Source organism: Protopterus annectens, chromosome 11.part0, assembly GCF_019279795.1.
Source record: "Protopterus annectens isolate FY-2018-M chromosome 11.part0, PAN1.0, whole genome shotgun sequence".
NCBI classification, from domain to species: domain Eukaryota; kingdom Metazoa; phylum Chordata; order Ceratodontiformes; family Protopteridae; genus Protopterus; species Protopterus annectens.
Genome location: NC_056745.1, coordinates 549,013,947 through 549,038,463, shown reverse-complemented (window position 1 = coordinate 549,038,463; position 24,517 = coordinate 549,013,947). Strand labels below are relative to the sequence as shown.

At 39.7% G+C, this 24,517-nt stretch overlaps 1 protein-coding gene across 1 annotated transcript in view; it reads right to left on the bottom strand.

Moving 5' to 3' along the window:
* GRIP1 (glutamate receptor interacting protein 1) overlaps positions 1-24,517 on the bottom strand; it is a 2,220,015-nt gene that overhangs the window by 1,194,480 nt on the left and 1,001,018 nt on the right. Inside the window, exon 8 of the mRNA XM_044088060.1 lies at positions 1,440-1,587. Coding sequence (XP_043943995.1) covers positions 1,440-1,587 — 148 coding nt within the window. The remainder of the gene's footprint in view (positions 1-1,439; positions 1,588-24,517) is intronic.

Genomic DNA, 24,517 nt, shown 5'->3' with positions numbered 1-24,517 from the left:
CTTTTTCAGGAACTTCAGGGCTGATTTTTTTTAAACTACTACAAGTGTATTATTTTTCTAAAAATGCATTTTATTGGACTGCTTTAGATAGCAGTAAGCTTGCTTGAACTTCTATTTAGACCTTCACTCTGGTAAAAAAAAAAAAAACATGTTTTCAGTATGATGCTGTATCAGGTCAGCCTTGCTATAGTTCCAAGAAGAAATGTAAAAAATGTTAGCAATACATACAAGTATGTTTAAAAGCAGAACCACTATTACCCCAGGTATTTACTTTATATGCAACCACTCTAATTTCTGTAAATTAACTGTATACTTAACCGATTTGTAATTTTTTGTATCTGTATAACAATAAAGCCTGTGTACCGCATCCCATATACCTGTGATAAAAAAAAAAAAAATCTGGTAAAATGTAAGCACTGTCATTTTTGTAATGACATTCTATGAGTGCATTCATTAGTGTAAATTTTTCTAGGATGATATAATATATGCTTAGACTTGCACACTGCACAGTTTCATAGTCATAAAGCTGCATGCTAGTGTATCTGTTCAGTTCTAAATATTACCAGAGTTACTCTACATCTAGCTTTCTGCAAGAGGTAGATTTCAATGTATTTCTCTTATTGTTAATTAGTTAGTCCAGTCTGTAGTGAGGCCATATATAAAGTGGTATTTATTATTCTGATACCTTTTCCTTGTTATTAGTGATTTTAAAATACTGTCATCCTAAAACAAAATATTATTAAAAATAAAATGTACTTACTAATGTTGATAAAATGGTGTTCAAACCAGTGCTGACAAAAGCTGTCCATTCAGAGCTAGTCTAGTATCAACCTTGACAACACACTATCTAATCCGCCAGTCTTATTTAAGTACCAGCAAAACTGTTTTAAACATTTGAGCAATTATACCAGTCTTTAACAAAAGTGTACTGTATATCTGATTAAAATTTAGTGGTATTTTGATGTAATCTTAAAATTAGTACATACAAATATGAAGTCTTACATCCATCCCGTAAACATTTCCATAGATGGCCAAGGATCTATTCAGTCAGCAGTAACCTCTCAATATGATAACTGAACCTCTTTGTAGATCATGTTTTCAGTTTTAATAGAGCACTCCCTTTTTTGCTGTACATTTTATGTTCATTTTCTGTCAGGCTCACTAGAACCACAGAGTAGATGACACAGTTTGCCGCAATAACCTGTACTCCTTCAACTGCCCAGTATGTGACATTCTTACTTATACTGCGACCAGAGGTCCAATAAATCCATCACTTTTTTTTGTTAATTAAACCTCAGATTCCACCAACAAATCCATTTAGATGTGTTACTGCCAAGTTACATACAGAATCAGCCTATTTACTAAGCAAATAATACATAATATGTGTGCTATAATCCTCATGTGGATAACTGACTGTATCTCAATATATTTACACTTACCTGTCAGCAATACTTGCTGGCTTTATTTTGTCTATAACAATTACATTTTTGTTACAATATGTTGAGGTAGATAATGCTACACCAAGGTTTGCACCAGGGGTTTTGGCAACTTCCACAAGCAGTGATCCTGAAGCATTTGCAACTGTATCTGTAAAAAAAAAAAAACATCACTTTTTAAAACTAGGAATTATTTCCATATTTTTAATCTTGATTACAAAAGTTTATATTGATAGATTTCTATTCAGAATATGTACATATGAGCTTTCACAGTAGTTTATCGCATTGTGCATTCCAGACATAATCAATACTTAAAGACATAAATCTGAATTAACTTGCTAAGAAACTACACCTTTGCTGAAGGAACAAGATGACGTGTAATTATTTTTCAGTTTGTTCAACAAATCATTTAAAAATCAAAACCTAATAAAGACCACCCAGTAATACAGCAACAGCAGCAGTAATGAACCAATTATGATACCATGACTCATTCTCCAGGTAAAGGTCCAGCTGATGGGGGCATGGTCCAGAATGTGGGTAAACTTTCCATCTTCTCAGAGTATCTGTTGGGTAACATACTGCATACACACTGCTACACTCTGCAGCCACAGCATGCCTGGACTTCCAGGGACTTGGCAGAAGTGGAGGGGTGCACATCAACCTAGTCAGGGAGCTAAAAACCAAAACGCAAAGGTGCAGTAAGTCACAAAACCAAGAAGTACGATAATTCCACAGAAAAGACCACCAACCAATGAAGTATCCTGAAAACTGTCTTTAATAGACGTGACAACAATAAAAACGAACAGCAATCCAATTCAAAACGAGCGCTTTCACCTGGTTAATACCAGGCTTTATCAAGATGCGTATTGGAAGAACCCAATACTATATATAATCATTTGCTGGTCACCTGACCTGGTCACTTGGGCAAGCAGCATTTAAGGCGGGATTTCAGCAAGGCTGCTCTGTTGTACTGGCAGCAGCAAGCTACTTCTCACACTTAAATACCTGGGGATTGAGATGAGCCACACATCTTTCTGCTTCACCTGCTCAGGGAAAAATTTCTCTGATGGCAAAGATAATTTAAACTGTTAAAAACAAAAAGTGGAACGAGCACTTAAAAACAAACTTCAATACATTTCAATGAATTTTAATGGAATAAAACTACAGACTAAATGCTTTCATCTTACAAAAAAAAACTGTTTTTAACAGTTTAAATTATCTTTGTGAGGGTGTGAACCTGAAAGCTTTGTCTTGTGATAAAGGTGTATTTCTTTCTCAACTGTGAGGTATTTTTTGGATTCGTTTTATACAGCCTTGGTGTTTTGGTAAAGCCTGGTATTAACCAGGCGAAAGCGCTCGTTTTGAATTGGATTGCTGATCATTTTTATTGTTGTCACGTCTATTAAAGACAGTTTTCAGGATACTTCATTGGTTGGTGGTCTTTTCTGTGGAATTATCGTATTTCCTAGTCAGGGAGCTGACAACTGCCTAGCTTTTTAGCACAGTACAAATCAGCAACATACTGAAAAATTTAGAGGTAACCTGTGTCAGAATAGAAAACTACATGTGCACAACAAATAGGACTTTTTCTGCAGCTGACCACAACACAGAATGTCAAATGCATTTACGCAAACATTAATGAAAAAAGAAGAACATCAGTGCCCCCAAACAGTGAAGCACTTATTACTGTTTCTATAATCTCAGTGTTATCATTGAACTTTTTTTCATCTTTTACATCCATACCTACCAATTATCATGCATTCCCCATATGGACTCAGCCATACACTATGAATATACCCCATACAATAAGGGAGAGGGGGCAAGAACTGTCTAGAAAGGCCATCATACAGGCAGCCATAAGGGCTTCTTGTACCCATATTCACATCCTGACAGCTGGGGACATTTCTATCAACTTAATCCTGCTCCTTGGTGGTGCTGTGGGCATCTGCATCATCACAGGGACTACCTATACTCCTACTTCCATGTAAGTGAGCTGCTTCACACATACCAGTGAGTACCATCACTGCTTTGGGTAGCCACAGCCTAACATCCTTCTTAATTCTGGCTTCCTGCTCATGCAAGACTCTGACTGTACCAGAGAAGCAAGACACCAGGGCCAGCAAGGCAAGAACCATTTCCAACTTCTCTCCTTAGGATGGAAAGCCATGCATCATTCAATCGCATTTCTCCCTATCCAGCTCTTTTAGTATACAATCTACAATTTCAACTTGGGTCCCTGGGTTACAGTAAGAGCTTTATCACTTTAGGGCACACAGCTGGACTTGCCATACCTGTCAACTGTCCCTGACTTCTTTTCATATTCTTGCTCTGCCTTCATAAAATTTTGAATTTTCTAGTAAATCACCGAGATTACAGAAAGTCAGTAATGGCAGACATTAGAGTTTCACAGTTATTATAAATCAGAAAATACATTTTGATGAGAAACCTGTTTATCTATTATATTTTAAGTGAATTCTAGTTGTATATAAAATTGTCCTTGATTTTCGGCCTTTGTCACCCACATCATTTTGACCTTTTCCCTGATTCTTTATGTGATGCTCGTGCACTGACCCAGCAATCAAGGAGCCTCAGTCCTCACCACTAACACCAGTGAGGGGTGTCCATATAAGGAAAGGATAATAAATACACACACAGTAAGGTACAATTTCCCTTAAGAGCACACAGAGATCACAGTCAGTCTGGGGCTGGTTTCTCTCTTTCTCTCCAGGTCCCCAATAAGACTTCCCACTGGCACAGCTATAGGGTTCAGATATCAGCCTAGTGGGCAAGCTAAAACCTCCAGCATGCTCTCTGTCCAACCAGTGTTTCATGTCCCTGCCCAAGTAGCTGGCACACACACACACTTTGAGATAAGAGTTATATACAACCATACAGACACTCCTGGGGAAGGCTGGTACAGGTTCCCCAGCTGTGCCCCTTTTCTGCCCAGTCTAAAGATAGTACCAACTGCCACCACCCACTAATATCAGCTACTCAAAGGCCCTTCTGAAAGGGTGTCCAATTATTACTGTGCAATATTATTATCCAAATGGTAAGTGTGACTGAACAGTCAAAGCTTATTAGAGTGACTTGGTACAGTATCACTATATACATGCAATGTGCTCTAGAGCTTACATTAACTCTACACAAAACAACCACTATTGAAAGGTTTAAAAATATTTAATAAAAAATAAAAACACAAGACAATACTTCTTAGTACACAGTGCCAGTCAAGAGTTCAGAGATCACAGAAAAATACTTAAAATAATACGGTAGAAAAGTTCTGACATGACAAAAAACAAACTAGTCTAATCTTATTATTTCCTAGCTATATCTAAGAGAAAACACAGTTCTAAATAACTTACATATGGAGCAAAGCAGTGCTGGTGATGTTGGATGTTCTCAAGACAAATGCTCTCTGATTCTCTCTCTTTAAATTGATAACACAGAGCTGCTTCACATGACATCATTCTTCACACTTCTGTGGTGTTCCCAGGCTAACAGAAACTACATTTGCATTATTTACAGTTGGTCAGAAACCAGAGCAATAAAGGACATTTATACATGCAAATTCTAGCCATTAACTCCGGCCTGAAAATAATAGGCAGAATTCCTTCATCCAGACACATCGGCTCCGAATTTTGACGTCAAAGACAGTCATGAAATGCTTGACTTAGCTTTCTTACAGCCGAGTACAATGTTATTACATTTTTGCAGTTCAATATCCAATGTAGTCTTTTCACATTTAAGAGAACAAGCCTGTGGCTTACCTTAATATTTACAAATGACAGAATTATCTACAGAATTCTATCTGGCTAGGCTGGCAGCCTTCACATATCTTCACACTTTAGCAAAGAAGTTGAGAGATATTGCTTAACCATCCACTTTTAGTGAAGTTCTTACAAATGCTCATATTCTGAATATGTAAAAGTAACAGTCATTATGATACATTCATGTTAGATATATTTTAAATATGCCTGATGCATAGCTGAAAACATTTGGAGCTTCAGAGTGTGTAGCCAGAAATCTTAAGTTTGTATTCATAGCTTCACATAATTGTCATCTCCTACCCAGCTCACATTTACAAACATACACATTCATTCTAAAAGCAGTCCATTATACAATTTAAGGAAGGCTAGCTCATTTTCATTGCATCCCATACAATCATAAAAAAGTTATTATTTAAATGAGTAACTCTCTCCCTAAGCAACTTGTGCAAAAATCACAACAGTTTTGAGACATATAGAATCTCCAGACCTTAAACTGTAATTTGTTATGAGATTTATTTACTCATTACAAATGTACCCAGCTCAGAAGATGGAGTATAATTGCCTAGGCTGCAACAAAGGACAGGGTTATAAACCTGTACTGTGCATTTGTTCACTGAACATTTTAATGCTATCCTAAAATCAAATCTTCTGGAGAAATAAGATATTTAACTTGTATATCACACCTAACTTCACTAGCTTGCTGATACAAATTCTTTTCTTAAGAATGCAGGACAATAATATTTAACATTAGCATACTGTGTTAAGCAGTGCTACCTTTAGTAGGTATTGCACAAACAAGATGAAGGCAATAAACATTACATAACAGATCTTATTGCAGTACCCTTAATACAGCATCTACATGTTGCTTTACAAATCCTTCTAGGTTGGGAACTGCTGATTGAGGGCTCAGTGTCTGTTATTCTAAAAGTGTATTAATTCTGGTTTAAGCACTTGGGCTTTCAGGCCAGTTATTTTACATTAAGAGGGTCCGTGGTCTGCACTCTTGTGGGAGGAGAGGCTGGACTCTGCCCTTCTGAGCTGGGAATTTATGGTTAAAGGCTTATAGTGCATGCATATCTGAACTGCTTCTTACTGAAGTTGGTGCGCCTTGTTTGTTGTGGCATAGACTGGATTTGGGCCTGCTGGATCTAGCTTTGTTTGTGTAACTTGAGCACTAATCCAGGCATTCTCTAAAGTATTTAATTGTATTTATTACTGCTTGGTAGTAACTTGATTAAAGTGTAGCTATCATTCTAAGTCTTTTGGCTTAAGCACTTGGGCTTCAGACCAGTTGTTTTACATTAGGAAGGTTTGTGGCATGCACTGTGGTGGCAGGACAGGTAGCTTTCATCCTTCTAAGTTGGGAACTGCTGATTGAGAGCCCAGTGTCTGTTATTCTTAAAGTGTATTAGTTCTGGTTTAAGCACTTGGGCTTCAGGCCAGTTATTTTACATTAAGAAGGTTTGTGTCTGCACTCTTGTGGGAGAAGAGGCTGGACTCTGCCCTTCTGAGCTGGGAATTTCTGGTTAAAGGTTTATAGTGCCTGAATATTTGAACTGTATCTTACTGAAATTGGTATACCTTGTTTGCTGTAGCACAGACTAGATCCAGGCCTGCTGAATCTAGCTTTGTTTATATGCTTGTTGTTTGTTTGCTTGTTATTTCCCTGGAACGCTAATTCCACCTAATATGGCTTCTCAGCTTCTGTGGATCACTAGTGATATCTGCATTGCTTACTGTACTTATTTCCTTGTTTCACTTGAAAGAAAGTTACTGTTTGTCATTTTTGCATTTAAGTTACCTGTAACACATTGCACTTAAGTTACCTGGCACTTGCTCACTAAAGCAATTATACAAGTCAGCACTAAAAATTAAAAGCACTACACCCTCACTCCCCACTGGCCCTTGTTTTCAATTATTAAGGAATTCCCAATATTATTCTAGCATGTCCAAAGGTCAGTTGTCAATCTCCTCTCCGGTCTAGCTGGTGAATCTGGGAATCTTGAGGCAATGTTACAACTGCCTTATGTACACAGACAACCCTCTCCTCCTCCCAACAAATTCCAACACATGTGAGAGATGCAACCATATAGCCAAACTGGAGGCTAAGCTCTCTCAACTCAGTACTGGCATAACCAGTCAGGAGGAGAAGGAAACCACACTCACTACAATTCCAGTCTCACATAGACCTACCACGACAGCAAACCAAACACATAATCACACAAAAACATACTCGTAGGCTCTAACTAAAGATCTGCCTAAGCAGCAGAGACCTCCAAAGCAGACACCCAAGCAACCGCTTCCCCAAAACAAAACACGTGCAACACATATCTCACAAAGCCAGTGTGCCGAACAGTCACAGCCCTTAAGACTAAACAACACACCTGATACACTTGTAATAGGTGACTCTATCGTCAGGCACACTGACGTCCCGCTCACCAGGCTGAACAAGGAGAGGGTCACAGTGAGCAGTCTGTTGGGCGCTAGGATCCGCCACATAACACAAGCACTCAGGTCACTCCAAGGCAAGTAGAAATATGACTCAGTCATTGTCCATGCTGGTGTGAATGACCTGAGACGTACCTCCCTGGACTACATGAAAAGAGACATAAAGGAGCTCTTTGAGCATGTAGCCCAGGCCGGTATGACCCTGACCTTGAGTAGCATCTTACCCTCACCAAGAATGATGCCACAATATGAAGACAAGATGATCAATTTCAACAATTGGCTTAAGTACTGGTGTCATTCAAAGGGGATCCAGTGCCTGTCAGCTTGGGATGATATGCTCGACAAGCCATGATGCTTCGCTAGGGACGGCTTGCACCTGTCACCCTGGGCTTTGGATATTGGCAAAGGCTCTTGCTACCCCCATAGTGCCTTTTTTAGGCAAGGCTCAAAAGACAAATCCACCTCCATAGGTATCACAAGGGATAAGAAACTAAGAGTAATGCTAGTCAACGCCAGAAGTCTAAACCTCAAGATGCACGCACTCGAAACTCTCCTTAGCATGGAGAACATCGATATCTGTGCAGTAAAAGAAACCTGGTTCAGGGCTCCCGAGAGCACCCCAGCACTACCAGGTTATATCTCATACCATGCTTTTTGGCCCCAAAACTTGGACCGAACCACAAAAGGAGGGGGAGTATCGATATTCATCAAAGATACCCACACCTCCAGGTTAGTGGCAAAGCACGAAGCATCAGAGACTATCCATGTGCAACTAACAGTGGGTAAAACTGCCTTCCAGTTTATAGCCTGCTACAGACCACCCTCCCAAACCCAGGAACCCCACTCGGCCTTTCTGAGAACACTGGAAAATATGAAGGTCTCTTCAAACACCATTATAATGGGCGACTTCAACTACCCAAACATAGACTGGGAGCATTACTCTAGCTCCAACACCCTAGCCCAAAGGTTCCTAGAATTTATAAACTCAAATGCTATGGAACAACTTGTTACCACTCCCACAAGAGGGGAAAACATACTGGACCTGATCATCACCAACATGGGGACTCTATGCTCCAGACCAGAAGTGTATCCCTCAATGGTAAGATCAGACCATAAACTAATCTCACTGGATATTCACATCCCGACCCCACCCCCTGCCCAGAAAACCACAGTGAAAAACTTCTCTAAAGCAAATTTCACACTCCTCAAAACCGAGGTGGAATCCTTCAAAGCCCCTGGGCCTGTGGAAAATACGGCCCAGACCACAGAATCCTTTATAAACGCATTCTATGAACACCTTCAGGAATGCATGGATCATGCGATCCCAAATAAAACCAAGACCCAATCCTCCAAAGGCAGAAGTCCTGTCTGGTGGACTCCAGCCATAAACAAACTATACAATAGAAGGAGGAAGCTACTAAATGATAGAGCAAAATCCCAAAAAGGGAAGGCATCACTGATCAGTATTAGCAAAAAACTACGGGCACTCATAAAATTGTCTAAGGCCAGCTTTGAGAGAAAAATTGCACAGGACACTAAGGATAATCACAAGGCTTTCTTTAGTTATGTTAGGAACCTAGGTGGTAATTCCCAGATATGCTCAGAATTAGTCCAAAATGACAAAAAATACACTGAACCCACAGACATTGCCAACATCCTAGCTGACAGGTTCAGCGTAAACTTCTCCCCCCCCTCCCCACCAAAAGGGCAAATATCTATCCGAGAAGAGTGCTGCCCCCCTGACATCTCAGATGCTCAGGTAAGAGCTGCCCTCTCCAAAGCAAAAAACACAGCATCAATGGGACCAGACGGTGTCCCGGGCTGTGTCCTACATGAACTCCAAGAAGAGCTAAACCCAAACATAAAACTACTGTTCAATCTCAGCCTTACTACAGGATATGTGTCCAAAGAGTGGCGTACAGCAACAGTGGTCCCTCTCCATAAAGGTGGTGCCTCAACGGATCCTGGAAACTATCGCCCCATAAGCCTGACTAGCTTGGTCTACAAAGCTATGGAAAGGATCATCATGGACCTCATAAATAAAGATATTGGGGACCTACAGACACTGGATCCTACCCAGTTCGGCTTTGTTAAGGGCAGATCCTGCCTCTTAAACCTGGTTGATTTCTTTGAAACAGTCACCAAGGCCATTGACGAGGGGAAGGTAGTCCATACAGCCTACCTGGACCTCGCAAAAGCCTTCGATACAATACCCCACTCGGGCATTATAGATAAGCTCACCAGCTTAAATATAAACCCTTATGTCACTAGATGGATTGCAAACTGGCTCAAGGACAGAACCCACATGGTTAGAATTGCTGGAGCCATGTCAGACTCCAAACCAGTTACAAGTGGTGTCCCACAAGGCTCAGTCCTGGGACCCCTCTTGTTCGGTATATATTTCTCGGAGGTACAGGCCAACACGGAAGGACTGTGGCTGACCAAGTTCGCAGATGACTGCAAACTGGGCGCCATAATCGACTCTCCAGCCGACACAAGCATCCTCCAAAAGGGCCTCATAGAAACAGACGACTGGTGCCAGAGCCATGACCTCAAGCTAAATGCCAAAAAGTGTATAGTCATCCCCTTTGGCAAAAACAAAGTGCCCGCAAATTACCACATAGGTGGTAATCCATTAAGTACAGAAGAAGTAATTAGGGACCTGGAGACCCAAGCTGATAGCAATCTCTCATTTGACAACCACGTGGCCAAAGTGGTTAGAAAAACATTTTATATAGCCCACCTAATCATGAAGGGATTCACATCAAGATCAGGGGAGGTCATCGTGCCTCTTTACTCATCCCTCATCAGGCCCATAATTGAGTACAATGCCCCTTTTGGGATGTACCTTACCAGACACCTGCAGCAACTGGAAAGACCCCAAAAGTACCTCACCAAGAGGATCAAAGGGCTCAAACAGATGCCATATGCTGCCCGGTTAAAGAAACTCCAGCTCTACTCAGTGGCATACCGCCTGTTCAGAGGTGATCTGTGCCTGATGTATAAAGCCATGTCCAACCCAGAATTAATGGACATGCTGCACCTCAGAAAATCCAAATCCCATCGAGCTACGCGCTTGAGAGACTTGAACCTCAGCACTGAAATAAATAGGACATGCTGGAGGGACAGATTCATAACCCAGAGGCTCCCTTCACTCTGGAATAAAATCCCAGTCCAGGTTAGGCAGAGTCCCTCATTGACTCTCTTCAAGAGGAATCTTGATAAGTGCATGGGAGATCGTAGGTTTACCCCGGGTATCACTTCTGTGTCACTGTTAGACAGAGGCACAGTATACTAACCTCGAAAAAGGGCATAGCAAAATAAATTTAAAATGGGTGGCGAAAGCCAAACACATTCTAGATAGGCTTATAAATGCCCTAGGGCAGATAGCCTTGTATGAACCTATGAACCTATGAACCTATGAAATCTTCACATGGGTATCACAGAACAGTGCTTGATATTACAAAAAAGTGCCACTTTGCTTATCAGTTATACAGTACATTAAAAACATTTTCACCCTAGTTGCCCCTAGTTAGATACCACATTACAACTCCTATCATTACAGAATAGTACTGTTATTTTGTGAATTACATTGTGCACAAACTAAATTGTGTGTGTGTGTGTGTGTGTGTGTGTGTGTGTGTGTGTGTGTGTGTGTGTGTGTGTGTGTGTGTGTGTAAAAAGATTTCTGATAGCCCACTAATGTGTTTTTATATTATTAGAAGATGGGTGAAGAATACATACTCATCCTGATGGAAGAATGGATGTTCTTCAACAGGACGTCAATGTAGAGGTAAATGCCCAGTAAAAAAAGTCTGCTGTTTCATAGCAGCATAATAAACTGCTGTAATGATGGGACAGAAAAGAAACAAATAGATGCCATTTTGTTACACTTATTAAATGAGTCTTTGCAGTTTAGGAAGCATAACATTAAAAAAGTAAATGAAAAACAGAGCATGCATATACTATTTAAATGTGTGTGTGTGTGTGTGTGTGTGTGTGTGTGTGTGTGTGTGTGTGTGTGTGTGTGTGTGTGTGTGTGTGTGTGTGTTTGTGTGTATGTGTGTGTGTTTGTGTGTATATAAGAGAGAGTGAGAGAAAGACAGCATTACCGAGACAGATACAGAGACAGTGACAGCACATATTAACTTCTCTCAAATGAAACAGGCAGTCCATCAGCATGTGCTGCCTTAACAATAATAATATGTCTGGCATTATTAATTGACTTGAATTCTCAGTGATTTGCCAGCAAATAAAAAATTCTACAAGAGAAAGAGCAGAACTATGAAGCAAAATCAAAGAAAGTTAAGAAGCATGGGGGGGTCAGAATGACTTGTGTTCTATATATTTTTTTCATTCAATTGATCGCAATGAAATGTCTGAGGTGTACTTATTCAACAAAGTTGCAATAACTTCTGATGTGTGTGTGTGTGTGTGTGTGTGTAGACATTAAACACCTACATAACTGTGTAATGAATCCAAAAGGTAACCACAAGAAAAAAATGCCAGGGAGGTAGCAGCAAACATGGACACCAGTTTTTGAGCACTTTCATTCAATTTATTAACAAGCTTTCTGATGAAGTTCTTGTTAATAAATTGAACGAAAGCGCTCAAAAACTGGTGTCCGTGTTTGCTGCTACCCCCCTGGCATTCATTTTTTGTAAACGCCTACATAACTTATATTTTGTCATTAAAATACTTTCTCTAGCAACAATGAAACATGCTACAGCAAGTTTTACACATTCGGTGTGGGGGAACTATTTTCCATCAAAAATATAAAAATATATATATAGTAAAAAACATCCTCTAAGAGCAATAATGACCTCCAGGATGGGTGTCTGTTATCAGAGAATTAATGTCCTTCCAAGGGAGGTAAGGCCCTCTCTACCTATGGTGTTGGGCCTTACAACAACCCTGGTCGTGCATTCATTTCTTGATAATATCCATCATTTTAGGCATTACGGCTTGCTTTCTTATAGTCCTAATGGGAAGTTTTCTGTTACAGCTGCTATACATATGTCTGCTTTCTATTTTACTTGCTGTTCATTATCTAAACATATATATTTTTTCTGGGATAGAGCAGTATGTTCATCATTTTAACTTTTCTGTGTACATCTCCTAGTTATTCTGGGATATCATGTGTTTTTGCATGTCTAATTTCTACAAGTGAACCTGCTTTAGTGAATTGTGAGTTCTTTAGTAAGCACAATACTGTTAGTATTTGTAACTGTTTTGCTTATGTCAAGGCACAAAGTCTTTAGAACAATATCAAAGCAACCTGTACAGAGATAACAGCCCATGGCAACTGTTTAATATACTTATTTATTATTTATTTATTTATGTAACATTTGTTTACCGGGAAGATCCAACTTGGAACAAAGCCAATTTTCAGTGGAGGCATGGGGAGAAACGCTCCAGAGACATGTCTTTGAAATGTGGGAGGAAAGCAGAGCACCCAGGGAAAACCCACATGAATGCAAGGAGGACATGCAGACTCCACAGAAGGCACTCCAGCCGAGAATCGAACCAGAGAATCTCTTGCTGTGAGGCAACAACACTACCGCTGCACCACTGTGCCATCCATAAGAGACGCATATGAGACTCATTAGTGCAAATCCCAGATCAATTAGAATGAAGGAGCTACAATGAGAACTTACACATACTCCCTTTTCTCTGAGATACTTATATGTACATGTAAGATTGGGGGAGTAAGGACTGACTCCACATTGGGAGGTATGGGTTACCCCTTGCAAATAAAATAAATAAAAAATATTTAAATAAGACCAGCAGTGTTCAACACTCACTATTCTCATGTACTTTCATATTTTTTTTTTGTTATTCCAGAACTTCAACTTATGAGTCTCAGAGTTATAATTCTTGTTTCCTCGCTATTCACCATGTGTGCAGTCTCTCACTTCATCTTATCTGCATTGAAAACATGCAGGCAAAGCCTTCTGCTCCCAGTCCCTGTATTTCTTATGAGTATAGAGTCACCTACTCCAAGTTCAAAACTTTTGATTCCCTACTGGTCCAATACATTTTAGAGCTCAAAGCATATCACTGGCTTCTCTCCAACTATCATTGACCTGTTATCTCTCCACTCTTTCACCCTACCTGCACACAATCTTTTGAATCTTTCTGTTGCACTTTTTTCACCAAAACCTATACACTTCTTACTAAATTAACACATTGCAGTCTACCTCCAGAGAGCCACCTTAAAAACAGCCTCTTACCCTATCCCACTTACTTTATTGTTATTGCTCTTTTTCCCCTGCCCTTTTCCATTGCCTCCATCATCTTCTTTAAGCTCAAATACTCCAATGATAAGCCTCATGAGGACAGAATTCAACTCGCAACTCTTTAAATAGTTTCCACATGCACATTTAACCAGAGGAATATGACATGTCTCCTATCCCCTATACCCTAGGCCTTTACTCTGCTCTGTACATCACAATCCCCCCCAGTCTCTTAATCCATTAATGTCCCAAACTTACTCTTGCCCATCATCTAACTTTATAGCTACATATCCTGGTACTCTTGCTCCTACTATGTCCACCTTGGGGAACTCTGTACTAGTCTTCTTTGGAAGATATTTTGGAAACCCTAGGGTCCCTTCTTGCTGCACCATCAATCTAGCCATTCCAAACCACAAACCATCTCACTTTCTCTAAGCAGATATACTTCAAGTAAACCTACTGCAACTTCTTCATTTTCCAGTCCTCTAGTCAGATAAGGATAATGCCAAACATATATAGTGTGGGATACAAAAAGTACAGTTGTGTACAGTTACCATAAATGTAGATGTTCAAGTGTATTCACTGTTGCAGTCATTACATTTGGGTAATCTGCTGGCAGGTTGCCCTCAGTCGGCCTGATTAACAAAGTCTTGGGTCCTGCGTCGGTTGCTGTCCCTTCTTCCATGAAGTCAGGTCATCAGGGGTATAAAACATGCAGCCGACGTCATTACCTCAGTTTTTCTTGCCCCAGATGTCAGATGCCCCCACAATGGGGAGCAAAATACATTTTAAAACACAGCAATATACCTCCAACCAAAAGAAAATACACCAAAAAGGCTTTTAAGCATAGTAACAGAAAGTACAGGTATAGTCAGAGAAAAACAAGGGGCTGGAGGGAGGGTAACCAGGACTCCAACAGTGAATACACTCGAACATCTACATTTATGGTAAGTGTACACAACTGTACTATGTTCTTCATGTTTCACTGTTGCAGTCACTACGTTTGGTTAGATTCCCAAAGCTATGGTTGGGAGGATGGAATTATACAGTATTAGGACCAGCTATAAGGCCCTGCAAGACAGCAGTGGCAAAGCCAGCTCTGGATTTAGAGATAATTGGTAGATGATAATGCTTGGTGAAAGTATGAACTAAACTCCAGGTAGCACCTTCTAGAATATCCTTGGTAGGAACACCGCTGAGAAAGGCTGCAGAAGTAGATGCAGCCCTGGTGGAATGAGATCTGATCCCCTGGGGGATAGGCTTTTCATGGTGCTTACAGCAGAAATTAATGCAATGGCTTACCCATTTAGAAATGGTTTGTTTTGAAATAGCCTTTCCCTCTGCCCCTGCAGCAAATGCTACCAGCTACCATAGACTTTTTAAGTACCACTGAAGTTTCCACATATGCAGTCTTGCATATGGAATTAGAAGAATGCAGGAGGCCATGAACCCCAAAGCTTGTAGTATTTGTCTTGCAGATAGCAGGGTTTTTGTGGCCACTTGTTTGAAGGAAGTTACCAAATGAATTTGCTTTTCTGGCATGAGGAAAGCAATCTGGGCAGTTGTATTCAAGCTTGCACCCAGGAATGTCATCTGTTGAGAGGGTACCAGTTGTGATTTCTTTTCATTTATGGTGTACCCTAGACAAGTTAGAACTCATTTTACAAACACCAGATGATTTAGGAGTATGGCCTGGTTTTCTGCCTGAATTAGACAATCGTCCAGGTACGGATATATTTGATTATTTCTTTGCCTGCAAAATGCAATAACTGGAGCCAGGCACTTTGTGAATTCCCTGGGTGCAGTAGACAAGTTAAAGGGCAGTGCAGAGAACTGATAATGCAAACAGCCTGCTTTGAAGCATAGGTATTTCATGCAAGATTCCCTGATTGGGACATGCAGGTAAGCTTCTTTTAAATCTAGAGTTGCCAACCAGGCATCTTTGATTAGCATAGGAAGTAACTGGTGAAGAGTCAGCATCTTGAATTTTGGAATGTCCAGAAAGGTGTTTAGAGTAGACAGGTCCAGAATTGGATGCCATGATTTGTCTTTTCTGGATACCAGGAAAAGCCTGGAGTAGAAACCTTGTCCCTTTTCCCCTTCTGGTACCGGTTGAATAGCTCTCATGTTTAGGAGGGAAAGTACTTGTTTCTGAGCCTCTGCCCACTGATTTGGGGGCAGGTCTGGCCACCTGTTTGGTGTTGGCAATGTGTGGAAATTAAATCTGTATCCCTGGGACACTATATTTAAAACCAGTTTGTCCTGGGTTATGAGTTCCAAGTTTCTTACATGAAAAGCAATCTTTCCCCCCAAAGGAGCGGCTAAAAGGTAAGTGCTTGGTAATTTTAAAGGAAAGTCATTGAGACTGTTTACCATAGGGGGTGTCTTGTTACTTCCAGATTTGGAAGTGGAGGCCCCCCATTGCTTAGGTCTGAGAGTACCCTGGGACTGAAACCTGGTGCTTTTGGTGTGTCTGGATTTGGCTTAAGAGGATCTGGAAGGAGCTGGAAAGGACCACTTCTTGGTAGGCTAGTGCCTACTAAATCTTGGAGGTTGCACTTGTAATAAATATTTTACAGTTTGCATAGATTTAGCTTTATCTTCCATCTTTTTTAAAACTTCTTCAGCCTTATTGCCAAACAGGCGGTCCTGATTTAAAGGAGCATCCAACAATTTTGCTTTAACATGATCAGGCAGAGACTGCTCCTTAAGCCAGGCATGCCTTCTAAGCACAGACCCAGTAACAGCAGCCTTGCAAGAGGCCTCTAAAGAATCAAAACCACATTGCAAAGTATGTTTTCCAACTTGCTCAGCAGAATGCAATAAATCCTGTAAATCTTTATTTTCCACACAGTCAGAAATCAACATCATTTTCTGTTTAAGCAGTCCAATAATATGCTGTTGATATTTTAACATATGAAATTGGCAGTTTAAAGCCCTGATAGCTAAGGTTGCAGAAGTATAAACCTTTTTACCCCATCTATCCAGCATCCTGGATTCTCTATAAGAAGGTTTAGAATTTTTAACAGTAGACGCCTTAATGCCCTTAGGCCCTTGAGAAATGGTTTCAGGATCTGCAACAGGATTTTTGAAAAGGAACTTGTGGGACTCAGGAACCCTGTAGTATCTGTCTGGTTTACAAGGAGATGGAGGCAGGGAATCAGGGGCCATACTGAATTCCAAAAACACATCATCAACAATGTCTAGTACAGGAGGTATAACCAAAGGCCTATGCTGAGGTAAAATACTAAAATCCCTAAGCCTCTTTTTTGAATCAGAGAATTCCTGACTTTCTCAGTGGAAATGCTTCTGTAAGGTATGTAAAGTTTCACCAAAAGAGAAATCTTCAGGGGGGGACGCAGATGGAATGAAATCCTCTGCATCAGAATCCACATAAGTAGGTATGGACAAATCCAGGTCATTAGAAGAGTCAGAAGAAACAGAATCCTGATCAGAAGATTCATAGTCAAGCTGAGGCCTAGGCCTCTTAGAAGGGGATGGGGTTGACTACCCCTGATTAGAGTAATTAGATCTTCAGCCATTTTGATCATTTGTTTTTTTTTTTAGGCATAGGTGCCTGAACATGTGGCCTGGGCATTGTTTTTTTCGACATAGATCGAGATTTAGGCCTTAGTATTGAAGGTGGAGTTGGTTTGACATGCAAGTCTGTAGGCCTGAATACACTCTCAGAAGCTGGTGCCTGCACAGCGGCTCCGGACCCATCCAAGGTAGAGACATCCGTGAGTTCCATAGTTGAAGTATCTCGCGGCATACCAGACTCCGAATGGGTCTCAGTAGAGGCCTGTGAGTCAGAAGTAGTGGGTATCAGGGGCTGCGAAAGCACCTCACTGAGTACCGGCAAACTGGCAGCTGGCTTAGGAAAGCATTGTCGGCAGTTTTGGACCTCAATGGCCTGTCTCTGTCTTTATCTTTGCGGTTTTTTTTAAATTCTGGTAGTTGAATGGCTAACCGACGTCATTTCAGGATAATTAAACCAAGAACCGAAATATTTAGAGGGAAAAATGTACCGACGATGGATAGTGCGCTGATTAAATAAAGCACAAAACTGACACCAAGGTACACCGTGGTCAGGGCCTACGCAAGGAATGCAGTACAGATGAAAATCTTTATAAGTATTTGCTTTCCACAAGTAATGCAATTATTAACTTTTACTGACATCGGTAAGGAGCAAGAAAAAGTTTCCCCAATGGGGTACTTAGCTTTAAATTGAAGACTTCGGTTCTGAAACTTGAAAATGAAAATTTCAGGAGACGGACTGAGGTAATCACGTTGGCTGCATGTTTTATACCCCTGATGACCTGACGTCATGGAAGAAGGGACAGCAGCTGATGCAGGACCCAAGACTTTGTTAATCAGGCCGACCGAGGGCAACCTGCCAGCAGATTACCCAATGTAATGACTGCAACAGTGAAACACAAAAAACATCCACCATCTTAACCACTTTAATACACCCCAACAGAAAGCCAACCTGTTTTACCCATGTATCCAATATCTTATTAACTCCATCTCTAAGATCTTCCCTATATTTATCTGCAATCTCTTTCCAAGAGAAATGCATTCTTAAACTAAAATACTAAACTTCAAACTTCCATATCACTGGCAACGTCAGAAAATGTTGTTAACCTTCTAAAGCCTTCATAACTGACTTGTGGAAATATTTTTCTTTTTAAACATGTTTACTAACTTATCACATTTTAAATTGCAATATGGGTTCACATATATTAATAGAAAACAAACAGTAACAAGAGTTTCTATTATTATTATTATTATCATATAGTACATTTGTTTTCTTTTCAACAATTTTAATTCACTCCGGCATTACATAAATTGCTCAAGTCCTGCCTTCCCTTAAACTTCACTCCTCCTCCTCCCAATTATTCCACATGTATTATTGTTGCCATAAATTCCATTTACTTATACAACATTTGATCTTTCCCATTTTTTTAAAGGTGTCACTTCCAGTTAGTTTAATTCCCTCACAACTTCTGTTCAGGTTTATATAGATTCTGATTTCCATTTTTCAGTAATTGTTTTTTTTTTGGCAGCCATTAGCCATATACCTAGTAAAGCCTTATATGTCTAGGCATTTTACATTGTACATTCCAGTTCAAAAGAGTAATCTCCTTAGTACTATCATTTGTTCACACAACACTTCTGTTAAAATACTCTCTATAGAAGTTTTAAAACCTGCCATGCCGTTACCCTCACACAAAATGTTCCCAATTATCCCTCTCTTCCCTATTTTATCTCCAATATTTGCAATCTTTAAGAGAAAAAGACCCCTGAAGTCCACCTGAGGTATAAAATACCTATTCAAACACAGATCAAAGGGATAAAACCCTTACTGCACACCAAATGACTCATGTACAACTAGCTGCAGGGCACTAGAGGGGCCATATTGGCAGGATGGGAGTGACTAGTCAACCTCTGTCTGGCCATCCTCGGGGTGGGGGTCTAATATCACTGCAGTAGTAGTGTAAAGAGTCTGTCAAGCTCTGTGCTGTAAGTAGCATACTGCATGGTTGAGAGTTGTACTTAAGCACACATGCACCTACTGAAGGCAGCACCTGTGGGGCTGGCAATGTTGCCATAGGGTGGTAAGGGACAGCCTGGGCACCAGCATCCTCAAGCCGCTCACCAGTTCCAGGTATGGGTCAGATTGAGGACAGAAGTTGGGCTCAGTAGACTTGATGAACAAGAAATTGGTGGCAGCTAATGGCTAGCTGCAGGGAGGAAGAAATACCCAAGTAAACACTTCCATGCAAAAATCCTAAACTTTATAAATTTTGTAGTATACTTGGAAGCCTTCTAGATTTTCCCATTTATCCTTTGCAAATTGTTTTTCTATTATCTTTTCTTAGTCTTTCTGAACTCCTCTGAATGATTCTTATAGTTATCATACAATATTTTATATGGTCTATTAACTATCCCTTTTTAATTACATTTTCTATTCTAGACTCAACTAAAAATTCTACCAGAGCTACAGTTAAACTTAGCACTTCCATGTCCTTTTTTATTTGTCAGTACCGTTTACATTCCTTGACAAGGAAGACAATCTATACGCTGCATTGAAAAAGCTTGCTTAGCCTCATTGCACACTATTACTTTTCCTTGTAAGGCATTTGCTACCAGCACCTTGATTTCTTACTAATTTCCTCCAATGAACTTCAACCCTGTCTTCCCTACTTTCTATACCTCTATTTGCAGACATCCTCACTGGTAAAATCTCCATTATCATGCCAGTTTAGTTCTTAGAATACTTTATACTACTTTATGAATATAATATTCTGTATGGTTGGTACTATTCTCCTTAAGAAACTGCAACCAAAATCCTTTTCTTTCTTTATCTTTTGAAATCCTCCCTTGTTTCATCACCATCCCTTTCAACTTTGATTTATAATTTTCTGAGTTATGTACATGAGCATTAATTGTATCGCTTTCAAGTACCCCTTCAAGTCAAGTAACCCTAAATTACCTGAAGCAACTCATCCAGCCCAAATCTTGCACTCTTCCCCTGTCACATACACTCCTTCAACTCTTTATTAATTCTTCTAGTAAAACGTCTCCAGTGTTTCTTGAAAAAAAGCAGAATCCATCTCTGAATCTTCGACTTCTACTTCATTGACACTATTACCAATATTACAGCTACTTGTTCGTTACCCCTTCCTAATAACATCTCTACTCCTCCCACTCCATCACAACTTACTCTACCCTCAGAGCTGTACATATACTCCTGACTCTTTACTCCAACCCCCACCAAGTATTAACAGCACCCAAGAGATTTCAAAGACGCAATGTAATCTCTCTCCGATCGCTAGTTCTAGTTCTCACATCACAAAGCTCCTTCAGATACTAAAGCCCTGTTCTAATTCTGCTGACAGAATTCCAGCCAAATTCATAAAAATTGCAGCAGACTCCATGGCATACCCCATTAGCATTCAGATAAATAGATCCATCCTAGACTCTCATGTACCCTCCCTCTGAAAAAAAGCTATAATCCTACCTCTTCACAAAGGCGGCTCCTCAACTGACATCTCAAATATTTGTTCCATTGTGATCCTTTCCCCATCTCTAAAATTCTAGAAAAAATGTGTTTAAAAACAACTCAGACTTCCTTTTAAAGAATAAAATTATCTCTCCCACACAGCACGGCTTCTGTCCAGACTTAGTACATCTACCGCTCTTATATCTTTCTTAGATATAATCAACAAAGCCCGTGACTCTGGAAACATTGTATCAGCCCTGTTTTTGGACTTATCAAAGCCTTTTGATCTCTCACCCTATCCTCTTCTCCCAACTTTCCAGTTTAGGTCTATCTTCCCAGTCACGTATCTGGTTTAAAAGCTACCTCTCTAACAGAGAGCATGCTGTCAAATGGCAGAATTCCATTTCCCCCTATATTCACAAACCTACAGGTATACCCCAAGGCTCAGTATTAGACCCACTCTTGTTCAACATTTTCATCAATAATCTCCACCAAGTCATCCAGCAAGGTTCCCTATTCCAGTATGCAGATGACTCCACTATAGTCTGCTTTGCTCACAACTCAAATATTTTAAAGCAAGATAAAAAAGCCCCATTCACTACTGTGGAAACTTGGCTTCACAAAAATCACCTTTCTTTAAATCCCAAAAAGACCAAGCTTATCATATTCATTCCCAAGAAAAATACGTCCATTAATAAAACTAACTTAGAAATACTCTCCCTTAACTCCACAAAAATTAAGTTAGTGCTGCGGTAGCATTGTCGCCTCACAGCAAGACGTTGTCACGTTCGATTCTCAGCTAGAGCTTCTTCTGTGTGGAGGCATGTGTGAATGGGCATGCCTTCGTTGAAGGCTGTGTGTCAGGGCTGGTAACTTGGCATGTAAAAATCCACTACCAAACATTAGTGGACCGGAGTTCTGCTGTGGCGACCCCTAACCAGGATAAGCCGAAAGACACAACAACAACAACCTCTACTAAACTGTTAGGGGTAATAATTGCTGAGAACCTTAAATTTGATCTTCACATTGAAAATAATATCAGCAAGACCCACAAAAAATGTGGGCTTCTTTACAGACACAACAAGTTCCTCTCCCTCCCCTCCAAAAAAAAAAAAAAAAAAACTATAGTACTATCTTAGCTTTTTTCCTCTCTAACTTATGGTGCTTCTTTATTAGCCAACCTGCAGTCCTCCCTGAAAACAAAATTAGAAACATGCTATAATAAGATCGTTAAATTTGCCACTAATAGTCACCACTCTAGTCATCACTGCACTGCCCTAAAACAACTTCAGTGGCTGGAATTCCCCCGTCACCTACTCTTACTTCAACTTACAACCACGTATAGATTAATACATAAGACTCAATACTGCCCTGCACTCAGCTCCTTATTCTCACTCTATAATCCTATTAGGCCTCTTCATTCTGAACATCAATATCTTCTCCAAATTCATAAACCCAAGCTACTTGTAGGTTAAATATTATACTCATGGAGCATAGCTTAACTCTGGAATAATCTACCTCCTTCTATCCTCTTACAACAAAGCCCTTCCAACTTTAAAACTGCACTACACAATCATCTTCTCTCCAAGTGGGTGTGTAATTGTTCCTCCACTCACTTAGGCATTACTTACATCTACCACTTTAACCCTAAACTTGTCTGCACCCACCTTTGTCTAATACACTTCCTCTTTCATCAGTAGGACTCCACTACCCCTTTCCTTTCCTCCCAACCCCCTTTCATCTACCTTTCTTTTCTCCTCTGTTCACCCTTTCCTTGCATTCTTTTCCCAGTTCCACCTGTGTCTTTTTTCCCCCTATTAGGTAACTCCTGTTTGCCTTCAAACCATCTTCTACTATTCATTCATACTCTCACCTTGGCTGATTTATGGCCTTATTACTCCTTACCTCTCTTGCTGCATATTACAGTCTCATCCTAACATGTTTTGTTCTGCACTATGTCTTGTTATTATTGCCCCTGACTATGAAGGTGATCAACTTTCATGTCAGAAAATTTGTAGCAGGTCTAGTTCATTCTATCCATATTTTTAATGAACATTATATGAATTTTTTAAAACTTTTTGTCATTTCTGTAAATAATTTTTGTGTACTTGTTTTTATTACTTTATGGAGCTTTTCTCCCTGGGCCTCCACTGAAAATGGGCTTCCTTGGCCCAGTGGACTTTCCTGTTGAACAAATGCCAATAAATAAACATGGATAATGCCATGATGCTAGACTAACCTGGGTTTTATTGAGTAAATACTTTTGAAAAAGTATTACTCACTGACTCATATGGTTAAAGTACACATAAAACAGCCTTTACACCTTTCCTCTGAAATAACACGACTAATGAATCACATGACTAACATCAGTCGATACAAAAGTAAAACGAAACAGGAACAGCTTCATTGAATCTGAAAAACATTCAGTCAATCTTTAAGTTGCACTTTAGCTTCAAGCTAGCTTTAATACATATGTTATAATTTAAACTTTGCATCCAGATGCAATTGCCACTGGCTTTCTACTTGTAACAGCTGCTTTTCAACATCATCACCAAATCTTGTCTTGTTAATAACCTCAACACTTGAAAATTAACATCAGTCTTGCTAAACTCATGCATATTGTCCAAATACTCCCTTATTTTCCCTTTAGCACTCTGCAGTTGATCGTCTTCTTGAGATTATCCTACTTCTGCAATATTCCAATCATTGTGTACCCCTCTAAATAATTCATATTACAGCTTAACCATAAATATTCCTCTCTTATTTCTATCACGTTTTTAAAGTCAGTTTTCATTTTATCCAACTCACTAGCTAGCCTGAGGTAAACTCTGCCTTCCCTATTAACTCTCAAATGATGCCCACTGCCTATTCCTTAAACTTCTTTCTTTACAAGTGATAAGTAGGAAAGTGACAATGTTTTGTTTTTATATCATTACCCTGTGACTTTATCTTAGTTGTTATAGGTTCATGATCTATTATAGTTATTGGATAGGTCTCAAAACTTTCAAGTAGATATACATCTCCTAGTCAAAATATAATCTTATTCAGTCTAATCCAGTTATTATATCTTGAAAAATAATAAGTAAATGTATCTTGGAGAATATTATATAAAATTCTGTTTACGTTCTTGCTATTGTAAAAAAATCTCTTTTAACTCACAGTAAATACACACAATTATATATACTTTCAAAAAAGAAAGTCTACTCCTCCAGATAAGAGGAATCTCCCAAGGTTGTGGCTGCAACTACAGGTATTACAATATTATGAAGATATGACTAACCATATTAATGTGCATGTCTGGGTTCTCACTTACACAGATTGCTACATGTTTTCATCACCATTCCTTTTACAGATGTGGACCACTTGTATGTTTCCAGTAAACATTTCTCTTTTAGCCTTACAAAAAATTATGAGTCTGTCCTTAAATGAGTAAAATTGTGCACTGCTAGGTTGAATATTAAAATACCAAGACTGCGGGAAAGGAAACTATCCTGTATTAATGCTGACGTCCCACAGTTTCAAACTTCATTTCTTAACTTTAAAAGTTAACTGTTTTGTACTTGTCATATTTCAATCAAAATACTCTTGTTTAACTGAAATGATTGCAATATCCCTTTAAAG